The sequence below is a fragment of the Sciurus carolinensis genome, chromosome 9, assembly GCF_902686445.1.
Source record: "Sciurus carolinensis chromosome 9, mSciCar1.2, whole genome shotgun sequence".
In the NCBI taxonomy this organism is placed as follows: domain Eukaryota; kingdom Metazoa; phylum Chordata; class Mammalia; order Rodentia; family Sciuridae; genus Sciurus; species Sciurus carolinensis.
The window spans coordinates 131,262,550-131,274,884 of record NC_062221.1 but is presented as its reverse complement, the minus strand read 5'-3'; the positions used below and the strand labels follow the sequence as shown (position 1 = coordinate 131,274,884).

The 12,335-nt window shown below is 49.6% G+C and overlaps 1 protein-coding gene across 1 annotated transcript in view; it reads right to left on the bottom strand.

Annotated features, from left to right (window-relative positions):
- Positions 1-5,900: 5,900 nt before the first annotated feature.
- The window catches only part of Itsn1 (intersectin 1), a 203,526-nt gene continuing 197,091 nt past the window's right edge, over positions 5,901-12,335 (bottom strand). The window contains 6 exon segments of the mRNA XM_047565087.1: positions 5,901-6,738; positions 8,305-8,478; positions 8,878-8,961; positions 9,278-9,360; positions 10,350-10,471; positions 11,501-11,713. Of these exon segments, the coding sequence (XP_047421043.1) occupies positions 6,590-6,738; positions 8,305-8,478; positions 8,878-8,961; positions 9,278-9,360; positions 10,350-10,471; positions 11,501-11,713 (825 nt within the window). The 3' untranslated portion in view covers positions 5,901-6,589.

The following is a 12,335-nucleotide window of genomic DNA, read 5'->3' as shown; positions in this document are numbered from 1 at the left end:
CCAGGAGTGGAAAGAAAAGTCCCTGTGGAGACTAACCACCAAAGGAAGGGTGTTCTTTCAAAGCATTGAGTTTGATGGTAGAGGCTCAGAGGCCCCTGGGCCTCTGATGGCATGCCCTGGCCTGGGAGACCATAGGCCTGCTCCTGTCCCCATGGGTGACACTCCCTCCCTGGCCCTGACATGCTTCTGTCAATTTGGGGCTTGGGTTTTCGATCCTCAAATTAGTCCAGGCCATTTGTGATTTTAGAAAACTGAAGCAGGTATGTTGAAAAGTGTATCAAGCTAGCGCTATGAAGCCCGCCAGGGAGAACTTCCCAAGGAAAAAATCATAGGATGAAGTCCCCTGCTTCAAGTACCAACTGAGACTACATCATGGCCTCTGCTGGCATCATAGTGTGCAGCCTGAGTGGTCGCCCAGCGCCCTGCGCTTAGAGGGCTTGATGCTCTGCCGGTCCATCTGGAAGTTCTTCAGCATTGGGAACCAGGGACCTTGAAGGGTTATTTGGCGCTCAGCCCATGCCCTGCAGAGGGCGGGGCAGCATGAGCCCTGCCTCCGTCCTCGGTCCACATATCCATTCCCACCCCCGGTACATACACGAGCACACACACAAACACCCCCAAACACATAAACATACGAACACACACACGAGCAGCCGTACCCCCTACTCCATGCCCTTGAAATTTCCAGAAGTCAAAGTCTGCAAGCAGAGACTCCAAGGGAAGCAAACCTGCCTTCAGGAACCCTTGATGGGGAGAGGGGCCGCCTCCAGAGGCCTGCCCAAAGCCCACCCAACAGTGGGGGACACCCCCGGCTTACAAGGAGGCCTGGGAGGGCTGAATCACGCACACACCCACTGAAGCAGATGCAGAAAGGCAGGAGGGCTAAGGATCTCTGACCACCCCACGCCAGCAGCCAGGAAGAGCAAGGTCTTACTAGGTGCCCCAGGTACCCCCGAGCGCAGGGCTCGCCCACTTTCTGGAGTCAGTTTCCCTCCCCTGAAGCACTTGTAATTTCTTTCTTCAGTTTACACGAGAGCAATGCCCTGGAAATGCAGCAGGTGGCGCCAGCACCTTGGGGTCTGCCAGTGGGACCAGTAAGTGCCTCCCTCCACCCCCAGCAGGGACAGTGGACAGAAAGGCAGCTGCTGCCAGTCAACCAGATGCTGCTAAGTCACCTCCCTGTCTTGGGTTCCTGTCTGCCCAAGGCACTCACTCTGTTTCCATACTGAAACAGGAGGGAATAAGAGATTTAAGAGCAAAAAGCAGCAGAACATAGAAGAACAGAAGCAATGGTACTCTTGTAAATGACAGAAGTATAAAAGCAGCATTCTAGAAGAAAACAGGCATTCCTTCCACTACATTAAAAAGGAAGCTTGGTCACTGCTTAGTTCTCAGGAAATAGAGGAACACTGGCCACAGATGTCCACTTCTGAACACGCTTTTACTTGGTGGACTTTGAATATTAAGTACACTCATCAGATGATAGTGAGAATTTAAGCTGGTATAGGAAATAGATTAGAATCCCATGAAAACACAAACTCACAAAACACAGACTTAACAGTAGGGGCAAATTTACCCTGAAATACAGCAACGCACAGAGTGTTGAAAAATTATGATGTGACTGCTGCCTGGCTCCCCCAGGGTCAGAGCAGAGGTTCCCTTTAATGGAACTGATTGAGTCTGCAAGGAATTTACGTAGTTATTCTGAAGTGAATTTTTATAGCATTGGGTGTTATTTAAATGACTTAAAATTAGATCTACAATTAGACTTGACAGGCAGAAGGGAAGACCCTCCCACTGCCCCCCAGCCCCCAGATGGTGGCCCAGGCCAGGATGGAGACTCCCTGAATGAACAATGCACTATTAGCTTCACTGAGAGGTGACGACCAAAGTGCTCCCAAATCAGAGAGTGGGTTCCATCTTTTACCCAGATTAAACTTCCTGGTCAGGAAGGGAGTCTTTCTGTCTCCTAAGATATAAAGTTGTACACCTTAGTGGAGTCTGATGACCTACACATATGGATCGGATACAATGGAAGGTGAAGAAACCTGTTCTGGAACTTTCCTTTCCTCTAGCTCAACTAAATGACTGCCTTCTAGGTATGAAAGCAGGAGCCTTATTCAGAAAAGGAAGCTGGGGGTGAGTCCTTCTGCCAAACAGCCAGTTGCTTCCTCTGAGTCAGACCTAACATAAGAAGTCCTCATTATTCCTTTGAATTGCTCACAGGGCACCATGAATTGGTAGGACCTTTCAAAATAAACTCAAAATACCCAAGAGCTCATGGGAACCTGTCACTCCAGAGAGCTGGCTCTGGTTCTAGGGACTGCTGCACTGGAGGTACAAGCCACAGTGACAAGAACAGGTGGAGCCACGTCTTCATCAGAGACAGGGCACATGGAAGGCGGGAGTTGCAAACGGGTCCCTGGATTGGACTCCCTAAAGGAGCATGTCTCAGCGGGTAAGCCACCTGGCCTCCCAGACAGTGTTATGTGGCCATCCTCAGCCTGGAAGACCAATGGCCCAGGGCCACTTGACAGCCTGTTTTGGCTTCTTCTCACCCTTAGTCTTTCTTTTTGCTCTTCCCCTCCTGCTTTACATTACCTTGTGAGTGCAGCTCACCCTTGCCTACAGGCCGGTCTTCGTCTAAAAGAGGACCCAAAGCAGGTAGCCAATTACAGTGTGGGTAGGAAGAAAAGAAGAGAAAAATGTCCTCATTTTACAAGCCCTGATCCTCCCTCAAGGGAACACATCTTCATGCACAGGAGCATGAGGGCAGGTGACGGACTGAAGTCATGGTGGCCATGTTGGGAGGCCTGACCCTCTCTTCCCAGTCCAGGGAGCTCAGGACTGTTCTAGGGAAGCACCTGCCACTTACACAAGCCTGTTTCTGTCCCTGAGATCTAACCCAGAACAAGAGCCTGGCCGACCAACCCTCCTCTGAGCCAGCCTTCCCAGAAATGCCATCTCCAGAATATCCTTGAAGCAAATGAATCGGAAGCACCGAGAAACACAAGACGCTGGTGTTGCCCGGCCACTCCAGGAAAAAGGGGAGACCGAGCATCCCAAATCCATTTAAAAAGTACTAAGTGGCCCCTACAAAGCATGACTCTGGGCACTGCCAAGTGAGTACTGGCAGCTGACCCCTGCTGTCCCCAGCAGTGAGGAAAAGTTCCTGGCAGGGATTTCAACCCCCCAGGGTGCAAAAAAAGAGACAAAAAAAGAGGCATTAAATGCCTCGTAGGGTGGCTTGGACCACACTGAGGGCTTCCCCATGGCCTTGGTTTCTGGGGCTACCCATAGTGCCTCTGCTGGTGTGAGCTAAAGTTCTTTCACCTAAAAGCAAATCAAAAACATCCAGGCCTGCTTCTTTTCCTCTCCCTACCCTGCCACGAGACATTTCTCAACCTGCAAAGCAAGCATATGGAGAACAAGCAGACGCACACTAACCTCGCTCTGACCACGAGCCCTTCTGAAAGGACCCCGTCACATCTGAAGTACGCCAGGTGCCCATGTGCAAGTGCCCCTGGCAGCGCAAAGTGAGCTCCAGTCTGAAGGGGAGGTGACTAAAGAAATCAGCCCAAATCGAACTGCACCTTGTTTCCAGTGGAAAGTCTTACAGTTGTTAGACACACACGTTTTCTTCCTACGAATCAAAAAGATCTGATGAACTAAAAAACATTTCCTCGGAGGAGAAACAGTCTTTTTCTCCTTACATGAGGTTCTAGAAAACTCTAAAATATACTCTAGGATCTCTACCTTTCCAATACAACCAGCAGTGCCTGTCCATCTGTCCCTTGATCTCCGGCCCCAACAGACTCTCGAAGATCCTCTCTGTGTGCTCAGCCAGCTCCTGGAGAGCATATAACCAGGAAAGCTCCTTCCTGGCTGAGAGGGCGTCAGACTGTGCAGGAGGAACCAGCAGCATGGCTCAGAGAAGAGGAGCATTTGCAGGGGTGTCTAAAAGGCTGTATGGGATGTCAGGAAGCACAGCGAGAGACACCCTGTATTTAGAAAGCAAAGAGCTAGATGGCAGGCCCCTTATTGGCAAGGGCATTTCATCTCTATGAAATGCAGCCCAGTTAGCAGAAAGGCAGAAGAGAAGGAACAGGCTCCACACACCACCCATGTCCCTGTGTCGCCAGCCGACTCTTCATTCACAGTCGGGTTGCAGGATCCACCCAATGCATTCATAAGTTCCATGGTCCACACTGCAAATCACCGCAGTAAACACAAGGACGCCTGTCCAGAGCTTGCTGCACTGAGGAGCGTCTCAAGGATGCTCAGTAGAGCCACGTGGGAAAGAGCACGTATTGCTGGCATGCTGCATGGTTCCAGTAAAGGGATTCTACAGGTAGGTGGCCCGGAATCTAAAGGGTGGTGAGAGATTTATCGTTGTGCACACCACACGCTCCCGACAGGAGGAGCGATGTCCAACATTAATATGAAGAAAAGGGAGAACAGAAAGGAAGGGATTGGGATGGTGATCCAACACTGTCCCACTGAACATTTAATACTTTTTTTTCCTACTGTGGTAACATGTCCTTCATAAACACAATGAGCAAACTCTACTGGGTACAGAAATGGGGACACATGAATTACATGTCTATTTATGGACTTAAGAGAGTTTCTTAACAACATCAAAAAATAAACTTAAAGTATTTTAACCATGTTTTCTGCCAGAGTGGTAAAGAAATGCATGCCCAAATTTGAACTTGGCCTGTAACATGTTCAGTTGAAAGTTTCTAACTAAAGAGTATCTCTGCTTGTTTCAAAAAATACTTATGTCTGATACAAAATTCTACACTATTGTCAATAAATAAATAATAAAGTGTTTCTTAAAAGTATGAAATGTAAACTTTGTTATCCTTTCCAACACACACTTTTTAAAAACTGCTTGAACTATGATGGGCCCTTACCGGAAGTAGTAACTCTATGCATTCAGTTCCCAAAGAAATGGGTAGTCTGCCACAATCATTGTGAATAGCACTGCTTCAATCTTAATTAAACTCTAAGGACCTACAATCAAATTCTAGAACACCGTCCAACACAGGAAAGCCAGACTCTAATACCAGGAGAACATGCAAAGGACATTCCATGACCACAAAGAACCGCGATTATGAGGACATTAACATGCGAACAAAATAGGGCCCACACTTCTTATTAGCTAATCAAGGTATATCTAATTAACCAGCTGATCTCCTGGCATTCAAGGGAAAACACCAAATAGCTTGGTACACAGTCCACGCCCAACTCTGGCAGCACACGCTCGTCGCCCACCCCGAGAGGCTGGCCGTGTCCCACGCAGCATGGGAAGGAGCCTCGGATCGCCCTCCCCAGAGCTGTGGGCACACTCCTCACCCATGATGGACATCCTTCTCACCGTCCCACTCCACCTCCAGTTCGGGATGCAGGACACACCCTTTTTAGGAACCTACCAAAGACAGCTTCTGAAATGCCTCAACAGTCAGGATCTGGCTCGGTCGAGCAGAGAATGGGCTCGGACCTGGTCTGCAGCAATGATTCTTGTCATGGAACATCACAGGTCTCCAAGCCAAAATAAAACTTTCCAACAAGGGCTGGCAACCAGGACCCAATGACATCATAAAGTTGCCTTCCCAGCGACCTAACCCAGCAAACGCATGACTTTGTAGACAGTGAGCTTCTGTGCCCATCTTCCAAGCACGCCGGGAATCGGAACTGAATCACCAGATGGTACATCCACGTGTGTTCACAGACATAAGAATACAGGGCCTGGCGGGGAATGGAACGGCTGGAACAGCATCCATGCTAGAATATTCCAGGGACCAGCTCTTCAAAGAGCTAGTAAGGGTTCAGTTAGGAGACTATCACACAGAGCAATCAGATCCCAGAGAGCATTTTCCTGCAGGACAATGAGATTCCAAAGCCAGACAAGTCCATCATAATTGCTCTTTTTTTTTTTTTTTCTTTTCCTGATACTGGGGATTGAACCCCTGGGCACCAAACCACTAAGCCACATCCCCAGCCCTTTATCTATATTTTATTTAGAGACAAAGTCTCGCTGAGTTGCCTAGGGCCTTGCTAAGTTACTGAGGCTGGCTTTGAACTCGACATCCTCCTGCCTCAACCTCCCGAGCTGCTGGGATTGCAGGCGTGCGCCATTGTCCAGCTCATAACTGTTTCTAAACAGATGAAGGCCTGGGCGGTGTAGGCCAAGGTGTCTATAAAGGGGCTGGTAGACATGAGAGTTAGGAGGGTGAGACGAGGTCTCCAAGGAAACAGACACTGTACTTAGAAATCTCTACGGTAACCAGACCCGTGCCGCAAGCCGGAGCCCAAGGATGGGCCAGTTCCAGCCCGACCTAGTTGAGATTCAGAGACCCTGGAAGCCACAATGAGACCCGCAGTGAGGACGAAAGAAAACAGAACTTTGTTTCATAAAATGGGAAACTGTTCAAGGGCAGGATTGTCGAGAATCATTCCCAGGTTGGAGGGGCCTGTCTTTGCCGTGCCATGGTCCCGCGGCTGAACACCAAATGGCGGTTTCTTAGAAAAGGGACACAATTTGCAGACAGCAGGTGTGGCCTCTGAGTGTGGCCCAGGCCACTCCTTACGACTCATCAAACAACTGCAGGTCCAGGCGGACCACAATCTCCCCCGTGGGGACCTCGTGCAGCAGCAGACACTTGGTCACTGGTCCCTTGGAGCCCTGGTCTTTCTTGATGTCAGCCACGCGGATCTCTGTCCGACCCAAAAAATCTGAAAAGAGAAGACAGACCCTGCTCAGGGAGAACTTGTCTTTAAGGCACGCATCTCGCACACTGGGATCTCCTAAGGAACTGTCCTACCCTCCCTCTGACTTTTTTTTAAAAAATATTTTTCAGTTATAGGTGCACACCGTACCTTTATTTTATTTTTATGTGGAGCTGAGAATCAAACCCAGTGCTTCATGCATGGGAGGCAAGCGCTCTACCACTGAGCCACAACCCCAGCCCTTCCCTCTGACTTTTGATGTAAGAATAGTACCAGGATTTCCAGGATACTCTCCTGTGGAGTTGTCAAGGTGTGGAAGGAAGGAAGGAAGGAAGGAAGGAAGGAAGAAAGGAAGGAAGGGAGGGACGGACGGAGGGAGGGAGGGAGGGAGGGAGGGAGATTGATTATGAATATTTGCAACACAAAGAAATGGTAAATGTCTAAGGTGATGCCTACACCAAATACCCTGATCTCATCCTTACACATTGTCTACACACATTGAAATGCCATACAAACCTGAAGGATTAGATTGTATTTGGGGGAAGGGGGAATAAGGTTGTTTTTGTTTTGTTTTTTTTTTTGGAGGGGGTTACCAGGGATTGAACTCAGGGGCACTCAACCACTGAGCCACACCCCCGGCCCTATTTTGTATTCTATTTAGAGTCCGGGTCTCACTGCCTTGCTTTTGCTAAGGCTGGCTTTGAACTCACGATCCTCCTGGCTCAACCTCCCAAGACGCTGGGACTACAGGCATGTGCCACCATGCCTGGCTAGGTTGTTTTTTTATGAATTATTTTTCTTAATATTAAGATTGATACATAAGAAGGTATTTTTGGCCACTTAACCAGCTATGTGACTATCAGTGGGCAAGGCAATGGCTTGTAACTCACATGGCACAGTTCATGTCAAAAGAACCAAAAGGCAAAGGCCATGCAGAGCCATCGAATCCTCGAACTGATGCTGCCAGCAATGGGTGCTCATGCCTGGCCCTGAATTATGCTCCTCTGATTATAATTGCAACCATCATCTTTAAACCTACTCTCTGATTTTGGCTGGGGTGAAAGAAAAGGGGATAATATTTTGGATTCACTGACCAGAGATCATTCTTCTCCAGGCTCAGAGCAGAGGTGGAGAGCAGGCTGAAGGAAGGATGCATCCCACACAATCGCAGCCCTTTGCCTAACCAGAAATGTCACCCAATGGAGGCTGAAGGACTTCGCTGCGCCCGCCATGGGCTGACATCCCTCCGACTCTGTTGGCCAGTTTTGTCCCACCGCTTTTCCCCAGGGGTGAAAGGACGACGCTGAGGCCCTTGGTGTGCCCTCTTGGCACTGCTGCCTTGGGAAGCATGTGACTGCTGTCTTTGTCCAAGGCAGCGGGGACAACTAGACCCAGCGTGTTCCGTGCAGGTCCCCTCGGACGCCCCCAGCATCACCTTGTCTTGGGTCAACCTGATCCCTCAGGAGGGAAGCCCAGAGCGTTCTAGGGCCAAGCTCTCCGGTGAGAAAACACGGGCCCCTGCAAGACGAGCGACAGGCAGGGAAGGCACCGGGCTGCGCCTTCCTCACTCACCGTCCGGTGAGAACTGGTCCCTCTCAAACACGGTGATACACAGGACCTCCTGCTCCAGGTCTCTGATGAAGAACTGGCAGTTGGAATTCCACTTGGGGTTCAGAGTGTCCTGGATCGTCTTGGTGATGTGGCACTGGGAGCCCATGGTCACCTCGCAGTACGGGTTGCTCTTTCCTGGAGCAGACAGAAGCCTTCGCCCAGTGGGGTCGACACCTGGTCTGTCCCCTTCACTGTCACACTGAACAGTGCAAAACCCGGGGGAAACTCCCCAAACTCAGTATCGTACTTAAAGGGAGAGCAAATAATCAGGGGGTGGGCCTTTAAACTGTCTGCTCTCCCCAGCCTCACAATATGTCACACCTACTGCGACACAGCCAGTCAGGTTTCCCTGAGGAGCACAAGAGCCGAAAGCATCAAAATCCACAAACAAAGTCTCCAGCTTTTTAACAAGAGCTGGAAAAGCCAGTTCCGAAGAAAGTTTAAGTTAAGAAATATCACATTTGATTCAAAGTCAGCTGCAGGGTGGGAAGTGCAGGAAAGCCCCGGCACGCCAGAGGCTTCCCTGGTCCTTACCATGTGAGCGGCAGGGCTTCAACTCGATGCCTTCCACGACGTTCACCATCAGCCTTCCAATGCCGGTCGCCCTCTGGGAACGGACTGCGACGGCAGGGAGAACACAATGCTTCATTTCTATCCCAGCTGACCTCAAAATCCCTTATCTGTTCCTGTTCCCACTCCTGGTCCCACTCAAAAGGAATTCTCCCTCCTCCTTAAGCGCTTGCTTCCTTGCTCCTGGAATCCACCCTCCATCCCTCGGCCTGCACCCCACCCTGTGCCCACTCCCAAACCATCTCACGCACCCCCTCTCCTGCCAAGCACATGCTCCAGCGCTAAGGATTCTGGGCCCAACCAAGTGGCTCTCCTGCCCCAGCTTTACAGGAACCGCGGGCCCTGCCGCCTGGAGATACTTTACCGAGGTACGCCTTCTCTCGCTTCTTTTTCTCAGTCTCTATGTAGAGCTCAGAAGCAGCTTTGATTTTCTGCACCCAGGCAGTCCTTGGACGGGAAAAGACAGAATGTTGCCAAACAGAACTCAGGGAAAAAAGGCTTCAGGTCTGTTCAAATTCTGTTTCCAGGACTCTCGTTGGTTCATTTGGTTTTAATGGCAAAGGCTCAGAAAAGAAAGTCTGATTTCATGTCACAGGATGTTAACAATTATCTCTATCATTAGGAAGAAACACGGGAGTGGTATTTTCATGGATAAAAGACGCGCATCCTGGTCCCCATGGAAGGAAGTCTATGACAAATCCCACCTGGAGGAGGTACCCGCTCCTTTTTCTTTCCTTGTTGAAAAACATCACATATTTGCCCAACCCAGTAAGGCAGAAGCGTCTTTTCTGCAAACACACCCAAGGAAAAAACAAAAACCATTTCCCAGAATGGGAACCACTTCATGTGAAAGAGCAAGACACGCTGCAGGAAGCACTTTGGCCTGAACTTTTTCCTTCATTTTTCCCGAGAGCCATATGCACAGTTAACTTCAGCCAATTCTGCTTGGCACACACGCTCTTTGGAAGTTGCTGGCCTCATGTCAAGCTCTCCCTTCAGAAAATGATCTATTTCACTTGGCTCCAGAACCAGAGTCTTGAAGATATGACTGGAAGCAAAAACCCGCAGCCCAAGGATCCAAAATGAGCCCCTGGGCCAGGGGAGGAGGATTCAGGCGTGGGCATCCTGCTAATCCCTAGATCACTTTCCAATTGGTCTCTGCCACCTGGGAAACCTGAGCAAACCCAAGAGGCTCCATTTTCCTAAAAGACTGCTGAAAATTTCTTTTTAAAAAAAATTCTCAAGCAAAATTAGTTTTGATCCATTTTATTTTGAAAAAATCCATGCCATGTGAGCAAATTTGAGAGGCTCTAGAAAAAAACATTACATTCTCCCCAACCCTCACCAGAATTTAAAGCGTTGCAGCTGGTGGGAGCAGGCGCTGGGAATTGCTGACAGGCGTCCTGCAGCCAGGGGTAGGGAGTGGCAGGTCTTACCGTTCATTTATGCTTTCTGCTCGGAGGGTGTAGACTCGGTCGATGTGGGAAATATGGAAGATGGGTTCATCTCCAGAAGGGTCAGTGGGTAATTTTACTAGAACCTCATTTAGGAAAATAGGCTGCAAAGTAAGAATGCACAGGTGTTACAAAGCAAGGCTGGGATCTTGTGTTCCAGTAAACCCCTGTGTGTGTGCTTATGCAAGCACACTCGAGGACACAAGACTGTGAGGATGTGCGTGCACTTGCCTGCCCAGGTATTTCAGTAAACTAGACTGTGTGTGAGTGCGTGTGTCCAGTAGCCTAGACGAAGGGTCTATGAGTATGTTTGGGGGTGTGGTCCTGTAAACCAGACTAAGGATTTCTGTGTTTTCCAGTAAATTATTTCAGAACAAGGATTTTGTGTTAATATTGATCTTGATACACTGCAAGTTATAATTATGGACCCCTTTCATCCTGCAGGCACAGTCTGATTCCTTCAAGATGAGCTCTAACTGGTCTGTTCTCCCACGGTGCATCCTGAACAGCACAGTCCCCACCAACCCCATGTCTGAGTCCCTCCGAGGAGTTTCATGCAGTTTCTAAGGAACGGTCTACAAAAATACATCACTCCCCCAACAAATAAAGCTAATTTCTGCTTCTGAAAAAATTCCTCAGTAAAAACACCTCCACACAGACAATTTAGAAAAACAATATCCCATGACAGGGAGACACATACACAGCCAGGCACGTGCGAGCACACCAGAGACACAGCGGAAGGACAGTCTCCACAGGTTGACTGCTCCGGCGGGCTTTTGCTGACAAAGGGGGAGGGTCACAGGTGTTTGGGGCTCCCGCGTGAGATTTGGTGGGGGACTCAGGATGGCGTGGAAGGTGGCAGTGGCACTTGGGCTGATGATGATCTGCACCTCTCTTTGGAAGCTTTTCATGCTGCCGCAACTGTGCGCTGCAGCCTGAGCTCCCTGGGTGGCATGTCTTTGTCATGTCCTGGGGACCCACAGCAGCTAATCCATGTGCAGCCAATGGGATTGTGTGTTGCTGGCAGTGCATGACCCTGAGTCCTGGCTCAGCCCCTTGGCCTTCTCTACACCACAACCCCGATCCTGCCCAAACACAACAACCCTGCTAGCGCAGCCTAGGACAGAACTTACTGTTTTGTACATTTTATACTGCAGGTTAGACTTGGGGCTGAAGACTTTGTCCGAGCCGGAAGACCCCAAGGGCTTCGTGATTTGGGTCAGCAGGAGGAAGTCATTGAAAAGGAAACCATACAGTTCCTTGTTGCTCTTGGCCTTGTAGAGCTTCCCACTGTGCAGAAACTTGCGTGGCCCCAAGCAATTGGTCACTGAATTGAACACCAGTTGCTGAGAAAGGAAAACAAAATCCAAAGAAGACACGATAAAGGGAGGTCATGTTTTTATTTTTGTTTCTCTGTATCTGGAAGTACAGATCCATGAGAACCCGTGGACAGGCCCCAGCAGGCCTGATCTTGGGCACAAATCAGGATGGCTCTGAAGACTTCTGGCAGCACCTTTCAGAGCCAAGAAGTCAAAGACATGGCTCTGGGGATTCCAAGTGTCCGAAGGAGTGGGGTTGAGTTCTGTGGCTCCTCCCTAGGGGTCTGCTCGAGTTTGGGGTGTGTCTCTCCCTTTTGCCTATTGGTAGACCACCCCACTGGCTCCCACCCTCATGACCATCAGCATCAGGTGCTGCGCTGGAGTGGCAGGAGCCAGTTCAACCAACCACAAGTTTTTTCTGGAAAGCAGCAGGAATTCTCCTGTGCAAGTCCACAGGATGAATGCAACTTTCTCAGGCCCCTATTCTGAGTGACTGCAAAACTCAGTGGTGACAGACACCTCAATAGACACTGTCTTGTGCACATTAAATCCCAACCAACTCACTCATTCTGAAAACGTGAAGGGGTCAGCTCTCTCCCTGACACTTCCCAACCCTTAGGAATGGCTGTGAGTGTTGAGACGAGGCACT